The 24,775-nt window shown below is 41.2% G+C and overlaps 1 protein-coding gene across 1 annotated transcript in view; it reads left to right on the top strand.

Moving 5' to 3' along the window:
- STRN (striatin) overlaps window positions 1-24,775 on the top strand; it is a 96,133-nt gene that overhangs the window by 30,636 nt on the left and 40,722 nt on the right. The window contains exons 3-5 of the mRNA XM_065400689.1: window positions 14,261-14,334; window positions 16,789-16,867; window positions 19,029-19,196. Of these exons, the coding sequence (XP_065256761.1) occupies window positions 14,261-14,334; window positions 16,789-16,867; window positions 19,029-19,196 (321 nt within the window). The remainder of the gene's footprint in view (window positions 1-14,260; window positions 14,335-16,788; window positions 16,868-19,028; window positions 19,197-24,775) is intronic.

Raw genomic sequence — 24,775 nt, 5'->3', positions numbered from 1 at the left:
TGATGGCCATTCTCTTTGTATAAAATGCCTGGGGGAAACACACATTCCCCAAAAATGTGCCCACTGTACCAAACTCAGTTCCAGGGCACGAAAGGACAGGGAGCTCAAATTGAAACTGCTCCTCCTGCAGAAGTCTATCGGGTCAGTTTCAGACCCAGGCGCCGACTCCGGCTCTACTGCCCGACACAGCCCCCCTGCTTCAAAAAACCTGAAGCAAACTTCAAAGAAGGGGCAGCCCTCTCCAACAAGGAAGTTGGTGAGGCACAAAAGCGCCTCAGGCAGGTCAACAGTTTCCCTGCCTGCGTTTCCTCGCCTCAGCCCTTTTCAAGAGCCGGGCTCCTCAGGCACCGCACGAAAGCCACCTCAGGTTGCGGCGGCGGCGCGAGGCTCCGGTGCCGAGGCTACAGGCTTTCAGTTGCCTGCCTCGTTTATGGCACCATTCGGCACCGAGATGGATGCGGTGCCGACATTTCCCGCCCTGGCTGACCCTCAGCGGGCTGATGTTGCCCCCCCGGCACCTACCACGGCACCGGCAACCGCGGCACAGACTGACAGGGAGATCAAAGGCAAAACCCCTGCTCAGAGGAATGTTCCCTCAGGGCAACTTCCTCCTCCGCAGTTTTCACCTCATGCAGGAGCCTCACCTCTTCAATTTACTCAGACAGCAGATCTATCGCTGTCACCTACTCTGCAGTCTCCCCTGATGACTGCCTGTTTTTCTCCAGTGCATGACTCAGGATCAGAACAACCTTCCTCCAGTGAGGAGGAAACTGATCCACAGGCAGTTTTTTCTCCTGATCAAGACTCCCACACCCCAATCAACAGGGGTTACAAACAAATCACCTCGGCCTGTTATCAGGATCCTGCCCCATGGGGAGTGAACCCTTGGATGGCACCACCTATGCCCTACCCACCACCATGGCAATGTTGGGCACCATGGGTATCGTACCCCCGAGAACGCATGCGCTACGGCACTTCGACCAGGCGCAACGCCGGTTTAGCACCGCCACGTGACGGATCTGCCGGTGACATAAGATACCAGGCAGCACAGTCACACTCCCAGGAGCAACTGAGTCCTGCTCCTATTCCAGCAGAGCCCGACGTAACGCCTGAGGAAGCCTTACTTCCCCTTCCTCCAACACCGTCGGATGACTATGCAAAATTCCAAGACCTCTTTAAAAGAGCTGCCGGTGACTTAAAAATTAACTTGGAGGAAGTCACTGAACAACAGCATGAGCTAACAGACATCCTGCAGCCCTCTTCTTTCTCTAGAGTGGCATTGCCAATCAACGTAGCCCTTTTAGAACCCGCTAAATCCATCTGGCAGAATCCAGCCACAAGCCTACCTACCTGTAAACAAGCGGACAGGAAGTACTTCATCCCGTCAAAGGGCTCTGAATTCCTTTTTACCCATCCGGCGCCAAACTCATTGGTAGTGGACGCTGCGAACCAGAGGGCCAAACAACAGTACGCCCGCTCCACCCCAGCCAACAAAGATAGTAAACGCCTGGACCTCTTCGGCCGTAAAGTCTATGCATCCTCGACGCTACATTTTCGCATAGCTAATTATACCGCAGTCCTTGCAAAATATGACCACAAAAACTATAGTAAATTCATGGATTTTATTGATCACATCCCAGAGCAGAAGAAACAACAATTCACAGCTCTGGTTTCCGAGGGACAAACCATATCACGCACCGCTCTCCAAGCGGCCCTCGATGTAGCTAACACTGCAGCAAGGTCGACCGCCACAGCAGTGGTCATGCGACGGGGTTCATGGCTCTCTTCCTCCTTCTTCCCTCGAGAGGTCCAGAGCACCATTGAAGATCTTCCCTTCGACGGGGAAAAACTTTTTGCCTCCACCACAAACGACATGCTTCATTCGATGAAGGACGCAAGAGCAACCCTCCGGTCCCTAGGTCTCCAGCCACCTGCGACCAGAAGACGACAATTTAGATATCAACCGTATCAACGTCCACGCTACCCCGCCTATCTTTGGACACCGCCTACGACCATTCTCTCATCAATGGCAAAAAATTACATCCGACAAGTGGGTCATAGAGGTAGTTACAATTGGATACGCCATCCCCTTCCTCTCCCTCCCTCCCACCCACCCACCCTCTCTGTCCCTCTTCAGAGACCCATCTCACGAGCAACTACTCTTCCAAGAAGTGCAGCATCTCCTTCAACTGGGAGCAGTAGAAACTGTGCCAGAACGACACAGAGGGAAGGGGTTTTATTCCCATTATTTCTTAACAGAGAAGAAAAATGGGGGATGGCGACCAATCCTCGACCTCAGGCGGCTCAACAAATTTGTCAAAAAGCAAAAGTTCAAGATGATCACTCTCACCACTATAATCCCAGCGCTGGAGCAGGGCGACTGGTTTTCAGCCCTCGACCTACAGGACACCTATTTTCATGTGACTATACACCCGTCCCACAGACGATTCCTACGCTTTACTCTCGGCTCCACACATTTCCAATACCGGGTTCTCCCCTTCGGACTGTCCACGGCCCCCCGTGTTTTTTCCAAAATCCTAGCCGTAGTTACAGCCTACCTCAGAAAACAAGGGGTCGTAATATTTCCTTACCTAGACGATTGCCTCCTCAAAGCTTCAACGTTCGACGAAGCTCTCCGATCCATATGACTTACCATCGATTGCTTCCTATCTTTAGGCCTGCAAGTAAACAAAAACAAATCCACATTATACCCCACCCAACATCTGGAGTTCATAGGGGCATACCTAGACTCCCGGATGGGGTTGGCATCTCTCCCACCAGCCCGCTTCAATTCTATAAGTCAACTGGCCACAACGATTCGCAACAGTCCCCAGGTGACTGTCCGGGACTGCCTACAAATACTAGGTCACATGGCCTCGTGCACCTCCGTCGTCCACAATGCACGTCTACACATGAGGTGCTTCCAAGCGTGGTTGGCCACAGTGTACAGACCGAATGTGCACCTTTTAAACAAGACTCTCTCCATACTTATCCGAGTCAAAGACTCTCTACAGTGGTGGACAATTCACTCCAACCTCTGCTCTGGAGTCCCCTTTCTTCAGCAGGCTCCATCCCTCATACTGACGACCGATGCATCTCTGACAGGATGGGGTGCACACATGTCTCACCACACAGCCCAGGGGCTTTGGTCTTCAACCGAGTCCTCTCTCCATATAAACGTCCTAGAACTTCAAGCCATTCGCAATGCGTGCCGTCAATTCCTGCCACTGATCAAGAACCAACACGTACGCATAATGACAGACAATATTGCATGCATGTTCTACGTGAACAGGCAAGGGGGAGCTCGATCCCACTCTCTGTGCACAGAGGCTCTGAAGCTCTGGAACGGGTGCATTGCGAACAACATCCGGGTATCAGCGGCCTATCTTCCCGGAGTGATGAATACCACAGCGGACGAACTAAGCAGACGTTTCCCGTGGGATCACGAATGGGAATTAAACGAGCACACCATTCGCAACATATTCCGCATTTGGGGCTACCCAGAAATAGACCTCTTTGCAACTGCAAAAAACAAGAAATGTCCCAATTTTTGCTCCAGAGCAGGGCTAGGCAAACATTCCTTGGGAGACGCATTCATGATCCCATGGAACCAAAACTTACTCTATGCGTTTCCCCCGATACCGGTTCTGAACAGGGTCCTGATAAAAATACGAACAGATGGGGCCAAGGTGCTCCTAATTGCCCCATCATGGCCCAGACAGCCCTGGTTTCCGTTTCTCACCAAAATGTCGATTCGACCACCAATCCCCTTGCCTCTCATTCCGAACCTCCTATCACAACAACACGGCCGTTTTCTCCACCTCAACCTACCCATGCTCCACCTCAAAGCATGGTTCCTCCATGGTTCTCCCAAAACGAACAAGATTGCTCTGAACAAGTTCAAAGAGTGCTCCTACATAGCAGGACACAATCTACTCGCACCACCTATCTATGTAAGTGGAAACGATTCACACACTGGTGTTCAACTAAACAACTTAGTCCCACGTCCGCATCTCTTCCGCTCATACTTGAATACCTATTGGACCTTAAGCAATCCGGCCTTTCTTCCAGTTCCATCAGGGTCCATTTAGCTGCTATTACAACTTTTCATGACAAAATCGATGATACTTCTGTATTTGCTCATCCGATCACCAAGCGCTTCCTCAAGGGACTACAAACCCTATACCCAGACATAAAACCACCCACCACTCCGTGGGACCTTCATCTAGTTCTATCTTGCCTAACTCAGCAACCATTTGAACCCCTAGCCACGTGCTCCCTTTTACACCTTTCGATGAAAACAGCATTTTTAGTGGCAATTACCTCCGCCAGGCGGGCAGGAGAAATAGCAGCTCTTATGGCAGACCCACCATATACGCTATTTTTCAAAGACAAGGTTACCCTCAGGTTACACCCCAATTTTCTTCCTAAGGTACACTCGTCATTCCACATTAATGAGCCGATACACTTACCAACCTTTTTCCCGAAGCCACATGCGAACTCATTCGAAGCCTCAATGCATACACTAGACGTACGTAGGGCCTTGTCCTTCTATTTGGATAGAACCAAACCTTTTAGAAATTCTTCCAGACTTTTTGTCTCCATCGCGAAGCGTTCCAAAGGTACGCCTATTTCTACCCAGAGACTTTCGAACTGGATTTCCCAGTGCATCCGGTTGTGCTATCAGATAAAGAAAGCTACACCTCCAGACGGCATCAGAACACACTCCACTAGATCTATGGCTGCCTCTGTAGCATTCTTACGCAAAGTTCCCCTGGCTGATATCTGTAAAGCAGCCACCTGGTCCTCTGAGCACACATTTGTTAAACACTATGCCCTTACTCAAGGCCCTCTATCTGATATACGTTTGGGCAGGGCTGTACTATCAACGGCGTTCCTATCAGATCCGAAGTCCCTACCTCCTTAAGATATACGGCTTTTAAGTCACCTGGAGTGGAGCACCCACAGGGACATCTCTCGAAGAAGAAGAAGAGGAGGTTACTCACCCTGTGCAGTAACTGACGTTCTTCGAGATGAGTGTCCCTGTGGGTGCTCCACTACCCACCCTCCTCCCCTCTACTTCGGAGTTGGGGTAGCCTCCGTTGTAGAGAAGGAACTGAGGAGATTGGCCACGCATGCGTACTATTATCCTAGACTCACAGCGGGGGGCAGCCTCTGCGCATGCGTGGCCAGTACGAGTACTGCTACGAAAAATCTCCGAGCGAAGGCGCAGGGACGCACCAACACCTGGAGTGGAGCACCCACAGGGACACTCATCTCAAAGAACGTCAGTTACTGCACTGGGTGAGTAACCTCCTCTTGCACCTTTCTCTGAAGTGTGTGATATTAGCCATTGTCAGTCAGGATATCAAACTAGATGGTCAGCTAGTCTGATCTGGCATGACAGTTCCTTTCTTCCTCTGTTTTTAACCATTTTTAAAGCAAATTCAATGTTTCTGAATGGGTTATGCTGACAGCTATTTATAGCAATCTTCACTTGCTAATTGCTCAAGAAACAATCTCGTATTTGTTCTGGGAGGGTCTCTAAGCAGAAATTTTGTTTGGTACTTAGAAGCAGGGCAGCATACTGAGCACAAGAAGCCCTGCTGTGTGTCACAACAGTATTTTCCTAAATCAGCTCACAACCTGGGTTAGCCAACATTCAGTGAAGAGCTTGTGTTGATTGTTCCCACTGAGCATCTGGGAGTCACAAAAAGGACAATCTGCAGGAGAGGAGCAGAACTTTTCTCCTGGCCAATTGTGATGAGGGCATGGGAAAGCAAGACTGGGGAGAGGAGGAGAAAAAAAGACCAGGTAATTAAGAGATAAAGGGAAGATTACTTTGATCCTGCCCTCCAAATTTACCAAACCTTTATCAAGCAAATAACCATACCTATTAGACATGACCCAGTATGTAAAATGCTGATCCATACTAGGACCCACTGGCAGCATGTCATGACAAGTGCGAGTGGCACTGGTTTCTCAACAATATGCTGCCTCTCAAGCCTGTGTATACTGAGTATTCAGCATATTTTTTTTCAGTTGCTGAAAATGATTAACTTAATTTCTGATCAATGTCACTGTTCTGTAATTAATTACTATAAAATCATGCAAGAGTCATTACTTATAGTGGAGTGTAAAAATTTTCCACTATGGAGCAGAGTGTTTTTGGTTCTATTCCCTGGCAAAGAGATTTGGTCAACTTTTAATACATAATGATTTCTATCAAGGATTCTTTAATACATTATATGCAAAAGTCATTTAAAAAGAAGAGGGATGATCAATAATTAATTTGAACACTTTCATACATTTGCTGGTTCAAAGCAATTCTGTTGTAATTTTGCTACCATCCAGCAGATTGCAGTGTAAGACTTTTGTTCACACTTCAAGGTTATTTTATTACTTTTTTGGTAGTAATGTTGCTCAGTTACCAGTTACTTGTTTAAATTGTTATCCCTGGATTTTCAGGAGCTAACTAAAAACATGCTAATCTGTTTTAAGCATATGTCCAACAACTAATAATCCGTCTGTTACTCATTTCCCTTTCCAGAGTATTTTAACCAAACAACAGAATTCGTAGGCCACTTTTCTAGAAATACTTTTTGTTGTTTTTTAAAATGGTGTGTCTGGTCAGAGTAAGACTGGCGCCTTCTCCCCTGGCCAGGATATCTCCCAATGCTGTTCCTGGCAGTCTGTCTTGTTTACGTCTATTGGTCTGGCGACTCCTCTTAGTACTTCTACGGATGTTTGGCAGACACTCTCAGCACAGCTGGATTGGATGCTTCAGGTCTACACACTGAAATATTTCCAAGAAATAGCGGCATTTCTTGATTAGAAATCAAACTGGTTTCTTTCTATGAATTGGTCTGTGAGCAATGAAAGTCTTTGATCCTAGGGCATTTAAATTGAGAGTTTAAAAGTTTAAAATTTAACTAAGTTTCTTGTTCTCAATTTATTGAGATGTTTGGGCAGCCATATTGAATAGCAAATATGGATTACTTGCACAGCAGATTTGCAGTTCATGAAGAAGAAAAGAATGAAGCAGAGCAGTGAATAAGCTAATGAAGTGAGAAAGTAAAAGCAGTTGTAGTGATCCTCCTTATCTTAATAACTAAGCAGGTCTATTTAGTAACATAGCTTTGCAGTCTAAAAATATCTTCCTTCCAAATGACTTTCAAAGCTGGTTGCAGTTGGAAAATAACTTCGGTAACATGATGTCTGTTCAAGCCAATTATTTTCATATCATTTTACTTTTCAGTCTCTGCATGCTGCTGCTCATACAAATTATTCTTTTTAGAAATTAATATAGATGTTAATAGTTCAATGACTTACATCTCATCTAAACCATCATTTTCATGTGAAGATAATGTATATCTTTAAGTTTAATTTCTTATCCTCCAAACTTTAGGGTATTCTTTTGGGGTATTCAGTATTGTCATAATGATCATATGGGAAATCAAAGTTTCTCCATTTATCTGCTGCACAAACACAAGTATAGTTAGCTGCAATGTATAATTCTCCATATATGTTAATATAGCTGACCTCTAATCTGGAGCAGCCAGTTTTAGTGTTAAAAGTGTAGTTCAGTTGGAGCTAGTCAGAGTTGGACTACAAGGTATAATTTTGAGGGAATTTAGTGAACATATAATGGGAGGAAGTATTAAAATCCATTGGTGTAGAAGGAGTGCTGGGAAAAGTAAAAGACTAAATAAAGTGCAACAAACCATAGTCCCTCTGAAAATGGAAACTGCAAAGAAAACCAAGTGGTCATGGTGGATCAATAAGTATCTACTCAAACTTCTGGGATTGAAAAGAAACTCCACTGGGATTGAAGAAGGGGAGAGAAAACAAAACTAGATAGGAGTTTAACACACAAGGAAAAAGGTGAGAGCCATGAAGAAAATGAATTAATTACCTTGATGTGAAAGGAATCAGAAGGGTTTTTAAAAGTATATTGGGGTGGGAGGAAGAACCTGCCCAAGTTAGTAGGTCCATTAATAAATGAAGATGTGAAAGTGAGACCAGGCATTCACATGGCACTGTTGCAGCTGGTGTTGCCAGATATTTACATGCCAGATGCGCTAAAGATTCATATGTCTCTTCATGCTTCATCCATCATTCCAAAGGACATTCGTCCAGGCTGATGACAGGTTCTGCTCGATAACAATCCAAAGCAATGCAGACTGACGCATGTTCGTTTTCATCATCTGAGTCAGGTGCCATCAGCAGAAGGTTGATTTTTATTTATTTATTTTATTTATTTATTTTTTTTGGTAGTTCGGGTTCTGTAGTTTCTGCATCGGAGTGTTACTCTTTTAAGACTTCTGAAAGCATGCTCCACACCTCATCCCTCTCAGATTTTGGAAGGCACTACAGATTCTTAAACCTTGGGTCGAGTGCTGTAGCTATCTTTAAAAATCTCACATTGGTACCTTCTTTGCGTTTTGTCAAATCTGCAGCGAAAGTGTTCTTAAAATGAACAACATGTGCTGAGTCATCATACGAGACTACTGTAACATGAAATACATGGCAGAATGCCATTAAAACAGAGCAGAAGACACATAATTCTCCCCCAAGAAGTTCAGTCACAAATTTAATTAACGCATTATATTTTAACGAGCGTCATCAGCATGGAAGCATGTCCTCTGGAATGGCAGCTGAAGCATGAAGGGGCATACGAATGTTTAGCATATCTAGCACGTAAATACCTTGCAATGCTGGCTACAAAAGTGCCATGTGAACGCCTGTTCTCACTTTCTGGTGACATTGTAAATAAGAAGTGGGCAACATTATCTCCCGTAAATGTAAACAAACTTGTTTGTCTTATCGATTGGCTGAACAAGAAGTAGGACTGAGTGGACTTGTAGGCTCCAAAGTTTTACATTGTTTTGTTTTCGAGTGCATAGAATCATAGAATATTAGGGTTGGAAGAGACCTCAGGAGATCATCTAGTCCAATCCCCTGCTCAAAGCAGGACCAACGCCAACTAAATCATCCCAGCCAGGGCTTTGTCAAGCCAGGCCTTAAAAACCTCTAAGCATGGATATTCCACCACCACCCTAAGTAACCCATTCCAATGCTTCACCACCCTCCTAGTGAAATAGTGTTTCCTAATATCCAACCTAGACCTCCCCCCACTGCAACTCGAGACCATTGCTTCTTGTTCTGTCATCTGCCACCACTGAGAAAAGCCTAGCTCCATCCTTTTTGGACCCCCCCTTCAGGTAGTTGAAGGCTGCTATCAAATCCCACCTCACTCTTCTCTTCTGCAGACTAAATAACCCAGTTCCCTCAGCCTCTCCTCGTAAGTCATGTGCCCCAGCCCCATAAACATTTTTGTTGCCCTCCGCTGGACTCTCTCCAGTTTGTCCACATCCCTTCTGTACTGGGGGGACCAAAACTGGACACAATACTCCAGATGTGGCCTAACCAGTGCCGAATAGAGGGGAATAATTACTTCCCTCGATCTGCTGGCAATGCTCCTACTAATACAGCCCAATATGCTGTTGGCCTTCTTGACAACAAGGGCACACTGCTGACTCATATCCAGCTTCTCGTCCATTGTAATCCCCTGGTCCTTTTCTGCAGAACTGCTGCTTAGCCAGTTGGTCCCCAGCCTGTAGTCGTGCATGGGATTCTTCCTTCCTAAGTGTTGAACCTCATCAGATTTTTTTGGCCCAATCCTAGTGTCACTCTGGACACTATCCCTACCCTCCAGTGTATCTACCTCTCCCCCCAGCTTAGTGTCATCTGCGAACTTGCTGAAGGTGCAATTCATCCCATCATCCAGCTCATTAGTAAAGATTTTGAACAAAACCAGCCCCAGGACCAACCCCTGGGGCACTCCGCTTGATACCAGCTGCCAACTAGACATTGAGCCATTGATCACTACCCGTTGAGCCCAACAATCTAGCCAGCTTTCTATCCACCTTATAGTCCAGTCATCCAGTTCATACTTCTTTTTTTCTTGCTGCCAAGAATACTGTGGGAGACCGTATCAAATCTTTGCTAAAGTCAAGATATATCACATCCACCGCTTTCCCCATATACACAGAACCAGTTATCTCATCATAGAAGGCAATCAGGTTGGTCAGGCATGACTTGCCCTTGGTGAATCCATGTTGACTGTTCCTGATCACCTTCCTCTCCTCCAAGTGCTTCATAACTTCTCCAAGTGCAGTTATGTAACAAACAAACAAAAAAATCTACATTTGTAAGTTGCATTTTCATGATAAAGAGATTGCACTACAATACTTGTCTGAGGTGAACTGAAAAAATACTATTTCTTTTGTTTATCATTTTTACAGGGCAAATATTTGTAATAAAAAATAATGTAAATTGAGCAGTGTACACTTTGTATTCTGTGTTGTAATTGAAATCAGTATATTTGAAAATGTAGAAAAACATCCAAAATATTTAATAAATTTCAATTGGTATTCTATTGTTTGACAGTACGATAAAAATTGCAATTACTCGCGATTAATTTTTTTGTTAATCGCGTCAGTTAACTGCGATTGACAGCCCTAATTAACTTCATTTAGATCCATTTATTAGACTTCTGTATATTGCTTGCCTAATACCACGTTAAATTGAATTCTCTTATAGTTTCCTCTCTCAATGGGGATTATTGTAGAAAAACTTAAAACTTCTTTTCTGTTCACTCCTTTAACCAGTATAAAGTAGACAAAAATATATCTTTGACTTGCCAAGAAGTGCAGCCTAAAGATTGGACAAATTTTGTCTGGAACCTAAGGCTTAGTATTTTAAATAGACCCTCTGATCTCTTTTGTCATTGTAAAACAATGTTTGACTTCAGTGATCCATTTATTCACTGTAATCTCATATTCTGTGGAAGAATCTCTCAATATCAAGAATTACTCCTTTTCATGAACATTGTTGAATTCTATTAGTTAGTTTGATAAATCTGCGCTATTACATTTAAAAAGAAATAAAAATAAAAGAGGGAGGCAATGAAAGGAAGTAAGGAAAAAGAATATTCAACCTCCAGGAAAATACTAGCCCATTTTAAATTAAGGATGTTAAGCAGGAACACGTGTTGTCTTGTAAACTTGGGTCAGAGGAACGTGGGTCAACACTGGACAACTCACTGTTTAGAAGAATTGTGATACACCTCTGCCCCTCTATAACGTGACCCGATATAACACGAATTCGGATATAACGCGGTAAAGCAGTGCTCCGGGGGGGGGGGGGGGGGGCTGTGCACTCCCGTGGATCAAACCAAGTTCGATATAACGCGGTTTCATCTATAACGTGGTAAGATTTTTTTGGCTCCCGAGGACAGCGTTATATCGAGATAGAGGTGTACTTGCTACCAGTGTGTGCATGGTAAGGGAAAGGGTAACTCCTCCTTTACCTCTCATGGAGCTTCTCTCCTGAGACACTGCTCTGCCTTATCAGTCACCATCTCATTTTAGCATAACGTGAGTAGGTGCGTGGATTTGTTAGTTGATGCTTGCATCATGTGAAGTATAGGAATTTGCCTCTGTGTGAAGAAGCATGGTCTGGTGTTTGAAGTACAGGACTCAGAATAATGAGATCTGAATTTTGCCATATAGTTGGTGTGTGTCATTTAACCTCTCTGCCTCAGTTTAGTACAATTTTTTAAGTAGGAAATTATCTACCACATGTTGTATGAAGTTTCATACATTTATCATAGAATCATAGAACTGGAAGGGACCTCGAGAGGTCTAGTCCAATCCCCTGCACTCATGGCAGGACTAACTATTATCTAAAACATTCCTGAAAGGTATTTGTCTAACCTGCTCTTAAAAATCTCCACTGATGGACATTCCACAACCTCCCTAGGCAATTTATTCCAGTTCTTAACCACCCCTACAGTTAGGAAGTTTTTCCTAATGTCCAACCTAAACCTCTCTTGCTGCAATTTATGCCCATTTCTTCTTGGCCTATCCTTAGAGGTTAAGAAAAAAAAAAAATCTTCTTCTCCTTGTAACAACCTTTTACATATTTGAAAACTATTATCATGTCCCCTCTCAGCCTTCTCTTTTTCATACTAAACAAACCCAATTTTTTCAATCTTCCCTTATAGTTCATGTTTTCTAGACCTCTAATCATTTTTGTCGTTCTTCTCTGGATTCTCTCCAATTTGTCCACATCCTTCCTGCAATGTGGTGCCCAGAATTGGACACAATGCTCCAGTTGAGGCCTAATCAGTGCAGAGTAGAGAGGAAGAATTACTTCTTGTGTCTTACTTACAACACTCCTGCTAATACATCCCAGAAGGATGTTTGCTTTTTTGCAACAGCGTTACTGTTGACTCGTATTTAGCTTGTGGTCCCCTATGACCCCCAGATCCCTTTCCGCAGTACTCCTTTCTAGGCAGTCATTTCCAATTTTGTATGTGTGCCACTGATTGTTCCTTCCTAAATGGAGTACTTTCCATTTGTCCTTATTGAATTTCATCCTATTTGCTTCAGACCGTTTCTCCAGTTTTTCCAGAGGTAATGTCATGTAATGCAATATCATATTTTTTCTGTAAACCTATATCCATGTGTACTACTTTTGCTACTCATTACTACTTTGTCTATGTCTGAGTCCCTGGATACTGATCCTGCAAGAGCAAGATATTCCAACCACTGGTTTTTTTGTACCTTTTTTTGCTACACAATCTGTCGTATCACATGGTACACTCTCTACTGATTGTCTGCATAGGACTTCAATATGCTGAACATTTGTCTCCACGGTTGCAAAAACTAGCTCATGACCCAGTGAGCAAGTTTAGCAGTGGTATTTCAAGGGTTCTCAAACTTCATTGCACCGCGACGCCCTTTTGACAACAAAAATTACTACATGACCCCAGGAGGTGGGGCCAGAGCCTGAGCCCTGCCGTGGTGCCACTCCAGACGGGGGCCAAAGCCAAAATCCAATCCCCACCGCCTTGTGCAGGGGGGCCAAAGCCGAAGCCTGAGCCCCACTGCTAGGGCTGAAGCACTTGGGCTTTGGCCCCGGGTGATGGGGCTTGGGCTTGGGCTTCGACCCTAGGCCCCAGCAAGTCTAACACAGCCCTGGCGACCACCATTAAAACAGGGTTGTGACAAACTTTTGGCTCCCAACCCACAGTTTGAAAATGGCTGATAGACCACTGACTGCTACAGGTATTTAAGACCTTATCATCAGGGCCGGCTCCTGGCACCAGCCTGGCAAGCAGGTGCTTGGGGTGGCCACTCCGAAGAGGGGCAGCACGTCCAGCTATTCGGCAGCAATTCGGCGGATGGTCCCTCACTCCTGCTCGGAGCGAAGGACCTCCCGCTGAATTGCCGCCACAGATCGCGATCGCAGCTTTTTTTTTTTTTTTTTTTTTTTTTTTTTTGGCTGCTTGGGGCGGCCAAAACCCTGGAGCCGGCCCTGCTTATCATAGAACCCTATTCAAGGCTTATCTCATCACAGTGTTAAAAATACTTTGGGGAGAAAGTGAAGTAGTGGGGAGAATACAACTAGGTAAAGTTGATTGAACCCAAATGTGTGTTAACCATGGAGGAATGAGAATTGTAAGATGATGATTCTAAGTTGACATATGGGTATGTCTGTGTTAGGAGCACCTTACCACTAGGAATTAGGGTATATTAGGGTATATTACACTGGCAAAGTGCTTCTAGTGTGGATGCAGCTATACTGGCAAAGCTGTTCCCCCCCCCCCCCCCCCGTGAGAGAAAGACGTTCTACTGGGAAAAGTGCAGTTTTGCCAATATAGCTGTATGTACGCTACAGATTTCTGATGGCACAGCTGGAATTGCACTTCTTCATACCACTGACCGACGTGACATAATGCCAGCAGCAATCTGTAGTGTAGACTTAGCCATAGAGAGTAGAAGATATTTGACAGTTGAGCGATAGTGAGAGAAAATGGGAAGAAGCATATGTCCATGAAAAATAAAAACATTCTCTGTAAAAATATAGATATAGAGAGAATGTTTTTCTTATATCTACATATATAAAATGTTCTGTTCCTTTTGCTATGTATTGGTATTTCTGATTATGTAATTATTCACTTACTAATACAGTCCAGTATCTGAAAGCTTTATAGAGAGCAATTTGAGGAGAAAAATAGAACATAGCTTCCTTTTAGTTCTGCTGAAATAAAGTGAACGGAGGTTTTTTGGGGGGTGGGGGAGGGCAGAATGGAAAAATATCTTTCTAAAACAGGGACCTATGGTATCTGTGAATCTACAAGCATCCTTTAAATGTGTTAATAGAGTTCCTTTTGTCTGTTCTTTTTCAGAGCTAAATACCACAAATTAAAATACGGCACAGAATTGAATCAGGGAGATATGAAGCCTCCAAACTATGATTCTGGTAAGAATTTAAGAGTGAGGGAAATATGGTATAAAGTTCTCCTGTAATTTTAGCTACAGTTTGTTGAACAACTTAGTGGACACAGAGGATAGTAAAGATTGCTTAATGTTGCAAAGGACAAATGTTAGCCAATGCAGTTTGTTACACTGATATTATAGGTACAGTTTGTTTCTTCAATATCTGTAATTAGACCATCAAATGAGTTGAACTAAAAAATGGATGCTGCAGAATATATCTATTCTCTCCTCTTCAGATCAAAATTCAAGAAAGTTCTGGAGTCACAGAAAGATGTGGAAAACACATCTGGAGAATCTTATATTGGAAGAATAGAAGAATTGTTGTGCATTAACAATAACAGTGTAATGCAATAGCAATGAATTCAAAATACTTAGTACATCATTTCCTGATTCATGATCTTGTTTGGATTCTAAAAAAATTGAAACAAACGTGTGTTAGAGGTAAACTAAAGTTGGCGGTACATACTATAGAATTTTATAAAATTCCAGTGACAACTGGAAAATAAATATATAACAAATGGTGAACAGAAGTTTGGAACAGAACAGTTCTCCCATAGAGTGTATCTATGGATAGCTTTCTTGGGTTATCCCTCCAGAAGATGAATACTTCTCATAAAGAAATGGAGTGACTTTGAGCCACAAAAGAGGAGGAATTGGAATTCCTTTTGTTCTGATCAGCAAAATAAACCTTACCAAATGGACTTCCCCCAGGATCCAGATTATGCAACAAGTCATTGAGAGGAGGAAGGAATAAGCAGAAATTATTCCACAACTTTATTCTTCCATACAGCCAAAAAAAAAAGCCTACATGGAAGTCATTTCTGCACACTTCACCCCTGCCATTCACTGTCCTGGTTAACTGAGTCCTGGGCAAATCCCTATTTTACTGGGTGCTGAAGACAATTCTCAACAACACCCTTGTCCCTTCCCAAACTACGCAAAATACAATGAAGCACAAACTGAGGCATCTTATTTCTCATCTCTTACAAAATAGTGCCACTCAGCTCTTGTACCCAGACTGGAAGAATACTGAATTCTGTTACATCCTACATGTAGCTGCTTAAAAGAATGGAGGTTCTTGCACCATATGGGATCTAAAGCTGGTTTTTCATATGCTTTCAGGATGGAGATTTTTCTATTATTTCTAGTCCATGCGAGTTGTTCTTGCTTTATTGCACATAGATCCATGCACATCTGCATGCTTCTCTTGGACCAAGTCAGAAAAAATGTTGAGGCTTATTTCCAGTGATACATCCTGTTTGTCCCCTCTGTGGTACCTTGGAGGTTCTAATAATTCTGGTTATAATTCTCCTAATCAAGGGATTCAACTCTTATCTGTATTTAGGTGACATTCTCAAAGAGCTCTTCTGTGCCATTTGGCAAGCAGTCCAAGTTCTTTCAATCTCCTTCCTGAAGGATAATGGATCTGTCATCAATTCTGGGGGGAAGCAAAGATCTCTCTGAGATGTCTTTACTTCAACATTAATATAGACAACCTCCAGGTTTCCTGTCTGAAGAGGAGTTAGTATGAATTTACTTCAGTCTTGAAGCATAAAATTGTCTTGGCTTTTATCTAGCACAGGTTTTGATAATTGTACGATGGATCCAGCTGTGTTCAGCTGTCTTCAGAAAAAATCTATGTCTAAATGACTGATTATTTCTCATTGCTAGTCCTGAGCAAGCTTGTAGATTCAAAGTAATAGTACTTAACATTCATATGGCACTTTTATATGTATTTATTTTTAAGACTGAGCTGACAGGGCAGCAGCACATTTGTTTATGCCATAATAGCTTTATCTGGGTTAAAGGAAAAACTTAGTTGTGGTTTTAAATAAAAGATTATTTTCAGGTGAAAATTTGATGAAAATATGTTGAACGACTATTAAAATAACCATGGCCGGAAGAAAACTGCCAATATTGTCTAAACAAAAACAGCTAAATATTTTTTTCCTTCCCCACAAATCATCGAAATATGGCTGAAGTTTAAGTTATCTGTAAGTAGGCCTGACTGAGATATGTCTCCATGACCAAATCTTAGACATTGGTTGGGTAAACTTTAAGGATTGATATCGTGTCAAATGCAGTGGGAACCAATAAGGTTTTTTTGTAATTATTTTGTTCATTTTATAAGAACCTAATTAACCTTAAAATATGTGATCACTATAGAAAACACTGGTACAGAATTCCAGATATATGCATATGACCGCATCCTTGTGAAGAAAAGGAGTTAAAACCCATCATCTAACTGGTTCCATATTGGGAAATAATGGTAATATGAAGGTGCTGATGACAAGTATAACTTGTTCTCAGAATACAGTAGTATGCTGATGGCAGTCTTTATAGTATATTCTCATAGGTAATACTGCAGAGCTGCACTTATTTCAAGAGCTTTAAAAATAAGACTGAAAAAACCTGATTTGAATGAAATCTTTTCCAGATGAAGGGAATGAAACAGAGGTTCAGCCCCAACAAAATAGTCAACTAATCTGGAAACAAGGGCGACAGCTGCTGAGACAGTAAGTGTCAAAGTTCAAACAAGGGAGCTAGATACAAACAGGATTGGAAATTGAATGGGTCACTGGGCTTTTCTTAAAGATTTCCATTAGACTTTTCTCTTTCGTGAAAAGGGTGGCAGAGTTGGGTTAACTTTTCCTTTTGTCACTAACTTTTCCAAAGTTTGAGAAGTTTTGATAAGTTGCAGAATAGAAAAAGTAAAAAGTCAGAGGGGGGCAAACTACTCGCCACTTTTCATATGCTTTCAGTGGCAAAAAGGAAAAAAATGGAGAAAAGTAGTGGGGGGTTAAAATTTGGTTTAAGAAAATTCACAAAAATCTAAAATCTTTTTCACAATTTGTTTTCAATTTCAAAGAGCTTCCAATCCAAAAGGACTAGAACACCACCGTCTGTGTTGTAGTTTTCAGTTCTTGACATATTTAACTTTTTAGAGCAAGAGTTGGCTCCATATAATAATCTTCCTGCTATTTATTGTGATTATTGCAATACATTTAAAGTAACAGCAGTGAGAACATACAATAGTAATCTACAGTGATTTTGAAATGCTGTAATGGAAGGTGCATGCACTTTGATGAAACGGGGTCAAAATTTATATATTTTATCCAAGTGACTGTCCCCATAACTATGCGATTTCACCGCAGTTATCAGTTAACAGCCCCTTGCTTTAAATGGTCTGGTTCTTGTTGCAAGGCAACGTCAGTGAAAGGTCCTCTATTGTGTGACCCAGTCTGTCCCCACATAAACCCTATACCCTATTCTGTCAGAATCGGGTTCCGGTGATTTTCAGGTCATGCTGCAAAGCTTACCTGTGTTCCATACTTTTTTGTTGGGGAGGCCTGAGTGGGCAGAACTGTGTAGAAGAAAAGTCTGGGGTTTTTTGGGGGGTTTTTTGGTTTTTTTTTTTGAAAGGCCTTATAACTTTTGGCACTGGACCAGTTTTTTTGTTGAATGGATTATTATTTAATATATTGTATGTGTATCCATAGTTTCTGATGGGCACATTTTAAATAAACAAATATTTTCTTGGCTACGACTCAATGGTTTGAGGACAAATCTCCCTCTCTGAATCATAGATAAAGAAGATTGTGCTGTTATATACATGATTCAGCATCATATATTATAAAATTGATGCTTAAATTAAATACAGACTTAATTTTGCATAATTAACTTATGGGACTGCCAGAAATTCAGCACTGACTCTTTCTCCCACCAGACTGGCGGCAATGAGGATGTAATTGTTGTTGTAAATGCAAGGAGTGGCTTGTATTAATAGGGGAAAAACAAATGCCCTAGTTTGTCATAGTCATAGTGTGTTACTAAAATGATGTAATACATGACACTTACATCCTCAGAGACCTTTACAGTATTGACCAATTAATCCTCATAACACACCTGTGAGGTCAGTAACATTAACTCTATTTTACAGATGAGGAAAGAGACTGAAAGATTGACTCACCCAGCACCATGCAGCATATTATTGGTAGAGCCAGTTTTAGAACTCATGCATCCCAATCCCAGGCTCAGTTTACTAGATCGCACTTTCACCTCTTATGCACGCGAGCCAAATGCACGTTCTGCAGGAATATTTAAGATTAATAAAACGATTAAGTAAGACTAGATCTGTACAAAATACATTACATCGTAAAATCATATGTTTGTCCTATTATAGCTACAGTAACAGAATGGGAAGTTGACACAATAGGTGTTTACAGGCTTTGTCTAATGGTCATCTAAGGGACAAAATTTAAGTTTTACTTTTTTAAAGTTTGGTTTAGATTTCCATGAACTTCTCTTGACGAATAAAACGGGTTGTGGTATGTTGTATGTAACTGACATTTGTATGAATAAATTGCAGATATTTTAAGTTAAAGTCCTTTTCCATCTTTTTTGGTAAATGTAATGAATAACGTATTGTATAAACACTGACTGCTAGGCTCTTTGATTTTCTCAGTGACTGTAGAGACTGGTACTGCAAGAGACGATCCCCTCTGCAGCTGGTACAAAACAATTTCTTAGCATGTTTCATTAGCGCAGTACCATGCTTTGCTACACATTGTACTGAAGATGAGTTTAGGGAGAAGCTTGTAATTATTTAAATCAATAAATAAAAGGGTATATTATTGAGATCTGCATGAAAGACTAGCATGAGTTCTGTTCATACAGGTATCTGCAGGAGGTGGGTTACACTGACACTGTACTGGATGTGAAGTCAAAACGAGTGCGAGCTTTGTTGGGCCTCTCAAGTGATGCATCAGACAGGGAAAATGACAAAAATCAAGAATCAATGGTAAATGGTACAGAGGCTGAGATTAAAGAAAACGCAATGATTGGGTAAGTGCCTAAGACAACAAATGTTATCTTTATGTATAAGTGCAAATTATTATTATTATTATAAATCTAGTTTATGTTCATTTGAAAACTTATACTTTTTAGTCTTCAAACTGACTGAATATTTCTAGCCAATTCTATTTTAAAATTTTAAAGGATGAATATGGAAGCCACGCTTCTCTAAGAGTATTGCTTCTTTATGAGAATCTTAATTTTATTTCCGTTGGAAGGTGACATTAGGAAATCAAACCTTCTGATTTGTGATACATCTGTTGTTAAATGCTTAAGAGAAAATACCAACTGCCAGGGTCAGCTTTTTCTTTGGTTTATTGGAAACCTTAATATAGATTAGAGGCCTCTGCATTCTGGTAGATAGTGCTTACTGTTATAACAGTATAATCTCTAGTAAGCAGAGGATTTTATTTATAGTATCTGAAAACATTTTGAACATGGATAAGTTTTAACTGTTATAACTCTCCAACTTTGTCACTAGTGTTTACATGGATAAATATGTGAAATTCTGGGTATACTCTCAGTGTAGCTTCCATATGCTCATGCCAATCCTTTTTTGATATATTTCTAATACTATTGCAAATGTGGTACAATGTGTCAAATTGAGCAAAGTTCAATGCTTAGGCTTAGGCTTTGCCAAACTTAATTATTTTTAAATTTGATGGATAATACTGATTGATATTTAAGTATTCATTTTAATTTTTATTGATTTAAATTTTCACAGGTTTGGGAAATTATGGTATGTTAGGCAATGTGGTGGTGGGGGGACAATTAATGACAGTTGACATTGAGATTCAAAAAGTTAAAGCTTTATAACCATTAAAACACAAACTGTCAAGATTTTAGACTTAGATCAAACTTTAAGTTCTCAAGCACAATTTTTCTTTCTTTGCCTGTTTGTAAATTTCAATTATCTAGGAAAATATTTTTTCCCTGGTTAGTGTGTATACAGTGAAATTGACGTTTATCAACATTTACCAATAAAAATCTAATCCTTTCAAGTTGACTTCTGTTTTGTTTACTAAATAATATTTTGCTGAAAGTATTGTAAATAAACTTTTTAGTCTTTTTCTTGCCACACTTACTACCATTAATATCTGAAGCTCACTTTAGGTGTTCAGCAAAATTATTCCTTGGTTCTTGACTGAAATACTGTAGCTTTGAAGAGCTTAAACTAATAAAAAGGATGCTGAATCATTTTAATTAAAAATGTGTGACTGAGCTCTGTACTCACATAGGTAGTATTATCACCAACAAGCGGTAGGCCCTTGTTTGTCTAGGATTGGCCTCTTGTTTCACAAGCAGGTGTGGTTTAAATGTAGCAGAGGTAGTGTCCTTTTCTTCTGAAGTATAACTGCTTTATGTGGCACCTAATCGCCAAAGGGAGTTCACAATAATCCCAGCCAGTAGATAATTGTACTGGCCTCAGGCATGTGTGCAGAGAAGTTACTTAATTAACTCATTTTCATTCTATAATTAAAATTATTCTGTTAAATGAGGAATTAGGACATATGAGGGGACCCCAACCTGTTAAATTATTTTGTACTTCTAAATAGTTAGTAAGCCTTGCCCTGAGGAGGACATCCTCTGGTTGGCAAGGGCTGCTGCTGCTGGGGTACCTTTTAAAGTCAGCCTTGCTGCTCTGAGGTAGTAACCTAATGGAATTGACTATTTGTTGTAGAAAACTGATATTGGGTTTGGCAGATACATTATTCTCCCTTTCTATATTTATCCTCTTTATTTCTCTCCCACTCTCTCCTATGATAGTTTTTCATTTTTGTTCCAGCCTTGAAGAAATAGTGAGTTCTGACCGCATATGTAGCTTTCAGTTTGGGAGGTGTGAATGATTTGTTTGAGGTAAAGTGGGAGTTAAGCTCCCTCTCCCTCCTTTTGTTTTACTTGAGATTAGTGGAGTGTCATTTTCTATTAGTTTGAATGGAAGAGAGCTCCAGATAGGGAGATATGTAATGGGTAAATTGGATTGAATGATGGAGCTGAGCTAGTACATTTAAAGATACCTGTTAGGAAGACGCTCATTAGAGGAGATAGGCCTTAGAGTTGGTGGCACCAGATACTTAGTTTTGCCTCCTTCAGCAACTCAATTCTCCTTTTTGAGAACTATGCATGTAGTGGGGGTGCAACTGTTCCTTCAGATTTCTTCTCCATAAGCTTTGATCTTACAGAACTAGGTCTGTTTTGAATAAGGATAGAGACACAAGGTGGGTGAGGTAATATCTTTTATTGGACCAACTTCGGTTGGTAGAAGAGACAAGCTTTTCAGGTCACCCAAAGAGTAGCTCTGTGTAGCTCGAAAGCTTGTCTCTTTCACCAACAGAGGTTGTCTCTCTATACCTGGGACCAGCACAGCTACAACAAAAACTTGAATAAGGTTAACATTTGCATTTGCAGGCTGTTTCTGGCTGTGAGTGTTCGGTGATCCACCAATTATCTGTCATTCTAGAAGACTTGTAGTTGCAGGATTATGGTATTGCATGTGCAATCTGAGAAATTGCGATGTTCTCATCTCACTTGTAATGCACAGGGTCACTAACTGCTGAGAAGAGTTGAGTTGAGCATCTGGGTGTTTCATGTGTGTGGAACATGACAAATGTTTATGGTTCAGTTTGTGTATAGACCCTCAGTTATATGAGGATTTCATGGTGGAGTACTCTGAGCTTGTTTCTGCATTCTTCAAATTACTCTGTGTTTGCAGATGTCAGCTCAGACCTCTGGTTTGCCTCTTCTTAGAAGTGAAGGATGTCAGGGTTTTACCAAAGGATCGAGAAGAACTCTTGCAGGGCAGAGTGTATGACTAGCCACCTGTGAATATTTTGGATTGTAGGGTATATGTGCATAGGAGATCAACCATCATATCATATATTTCAGTGCAGGAGGTATTCCATGCTTCTCTCCCTTTATTTCAGTCCTGATGGGCTGCACGGCCTGTCTGCTTCCTCAACCTTTTGAAGAGCACCAGTGCTGAGTACGTGATTGAGATTAAGGGCAAGCAGGATGAGCCAAGTCCTAGTCAGAATATTTGTTCAGCCTTCAGAGACTTGATACTGTCAATCCCTACACCCAAGCAAATCAGCCTCTCAGAGTTTTTCTACACTGCAATTAAAAACCTGCGGCTGGCCCGTGCCAGCTGACTTGGGCTAAGGGGCTATTTAATTTTGTGTAGATGTTTAGGCTTGGGCTGGAGCCTGGGTTCTAGGACCCTGAGGGGTGGGAGGGTCCCAAACTCGAACACTGCAATTAAATAGCCCCTTAATTCGAGTCAGCTGGGACAGGCCAGCTGCGAGTGTGTAATTGCAGTGTCGACATACGCTCAGAAACACTTCTGCCTAAATTGTGGGAAGAACTGGGGCAAAGTTTAGATGGCCCAGCTCACTCTCTAGTGGCCCAGAGGAAAGAGTACCCAGAGTGAGGCACCCCATTAGTCCCAGACAGTTTACTTCCCCAAGAGGGGAAAAGAATAGGGGACTTCAATCAGCTGCATCTCCTCCCCGCATCCATGGTGTATGGAGAGCTGGTGGAAGGTTATGAAGCTAGAATAAGCTTGTGATTGGGGGCAGGAGGGAGACAATGCCTGAAGGCATATGAGGTGGTAGTGGTAGTAGTAGAGAAAGAAGTGATTGGAGGGTGCTGTGATAGAGGGTATGCGGAAGAAGAGCAAAAGGAAATGACAGAGAAGAAGAAAAGAGAAAAATTGATGGGAACTCTAAGACAGATTGAGAAGGGATGGAAAAGAACATGGGTGAAGGAGGTAAAGACCACAAACTAGGGAAAAAGAGGGATTTTGAAAGGCACAGAAGGAAAGAAAGGAAACATGCTACAGTTTGAGGGGAAATGATGCCCAGATCTCAGAGTAAAAGAAGGGGAAAGCACAGAGGACACACTAATTTATATTAAAAAAAATCTTTAAAACAATGTAACAATATAGAAATTTACAGAAAGAGCAGATTGGCCAAAGTGACTACCACAGTATGTGCAGATGGAATGTTGGGAGGAAATCTCAAGAGTTAAACACTTAAAGCTACAGTATGGTCATTACTTAGATTTTAAAAAATGGAAAATGTGTCTTTTATTATTATTGGAATGTAAGTTGTTAGTAATAAGCTAATACCATTTCAGTTTGTATTAAATTAATACTGTAGGAAAGGTAGTACAAAACTGGAGGACGCCAAGTGAAGACCTGTTAGCCAGTGAAATGTAGACCTTCAATACAGTAAAATAAGATGCGATGCTAAAGGGGCTTCTGTAATGTGATAACTTATAACTTTTCTCAGGACTTGAACAGGTCTAGGCTACCTTCCTATTACGTAATAATGTTACAGTAAAAGTACACATATTAATTGATTTGTAATCAAGGTGGATAAAAATCCATTTTTTATGAAAAGATAGAATTATTAATTTTTTAAATGATCTTTTTTTAAAATAAATCTGCTTAAAGGAAATCTGAATTTAATACAAAATATGTTGAGGCCAAAACTTACTATATTCTCTTAAAACATCTAAATAAAAAATAAACGTGCTGAATCCATGAGCCTCTATCAAAAACTGAGTTAAAGGCTGCTTTTCTATATAAAGAAAGATGTCCCCCTGTTTCTAGCTTTTGAGGTCAAGCTTTATTAATATGGCACAATAAGTCAGCCTAAGTAACTCATTTTGAAGAGTCTTAGGCAAGTAGGGAATTAAGTTCCAGTCATTTTCACTTAAGCATATTGGAAAATTTTCCTAGGCTGACCTGAAATAATCAGTTTAATTCACTGATTGCAGTTAGTCCAATGTTTAATATATCATTTAAATGTAAACGTGAAATGTGTTAAATTTATATATCCAAAACATTTTAAGGTTGTTCTGGTTAATAAAAATAAATTTTATGTGCTGTTTTGTGTGTTTAAATTCCAATTATCATCCTAATACAGCTTGACACAAATCATGACCAAAAAGTTAATTATCCCGTAAAGGAAAAGAACAGCTTGGATAAACACCTGTCAGGGATAGTCTAGGTTTACTTGGTCCTGCCTCAGCACAGGGGGCTGGACTCGGTGACCTTTCAGGGTCTCTTCCAGCTCTACATTTCTGTGAGTCTGCATCTTTAAATAAGCATTATATCACTCAACATTTTCCAACATACTGAAAATGTACAATTAATATGAATCTGAAAATGTTAATCTATATAATTGCTTAAGCAAATATATAAATGTATACCTCCTAGATAGCAAAATTGTGTACCAAATCTAGCGTAAAGGCTCTATTTTATTGTATGTCCATGTATTTTAATGGTTTTTATCAGAGAATGAGTGCACCTTTCTTAGAAAATAACAGAAGTACAATTTGATTTAAAATGGATTATTTAAATCTAGGCTTTCCACTTGATGCTTTTAAATCGTGATGTGATGCTTTTATACTGCCTGCTTCTAGCACAGTATCTTACATAAGACCATTGCACCAAATGCAGCAATTGCTGTTGCTCCCTCAGCCTCCATCAGCACTACTAGCTCACTGCCTTCCACCATACAGACAAACATCTCTCATTTCCCTCCTGTCCTCTACCAAATGTCTCT

Source organism: Emys orbicularis, chromosome 3, assembly GCF_028017835.1.
Source record: "Emys orbicularis isolate rEmyOrb1 chromosome 3, rEmyOrb1.hap1, whole genome shotgun sequence".
NCBI lineage: Eukaryota > Metazoa > Chordata > Testudines > Emydidae > Emys > Emys orbicularis.
The sequence above is the reverse complement of the archived record's forward strand: the minus strand, read 5'-3'. Positions and strand labels throughout refer to the sequence as shown.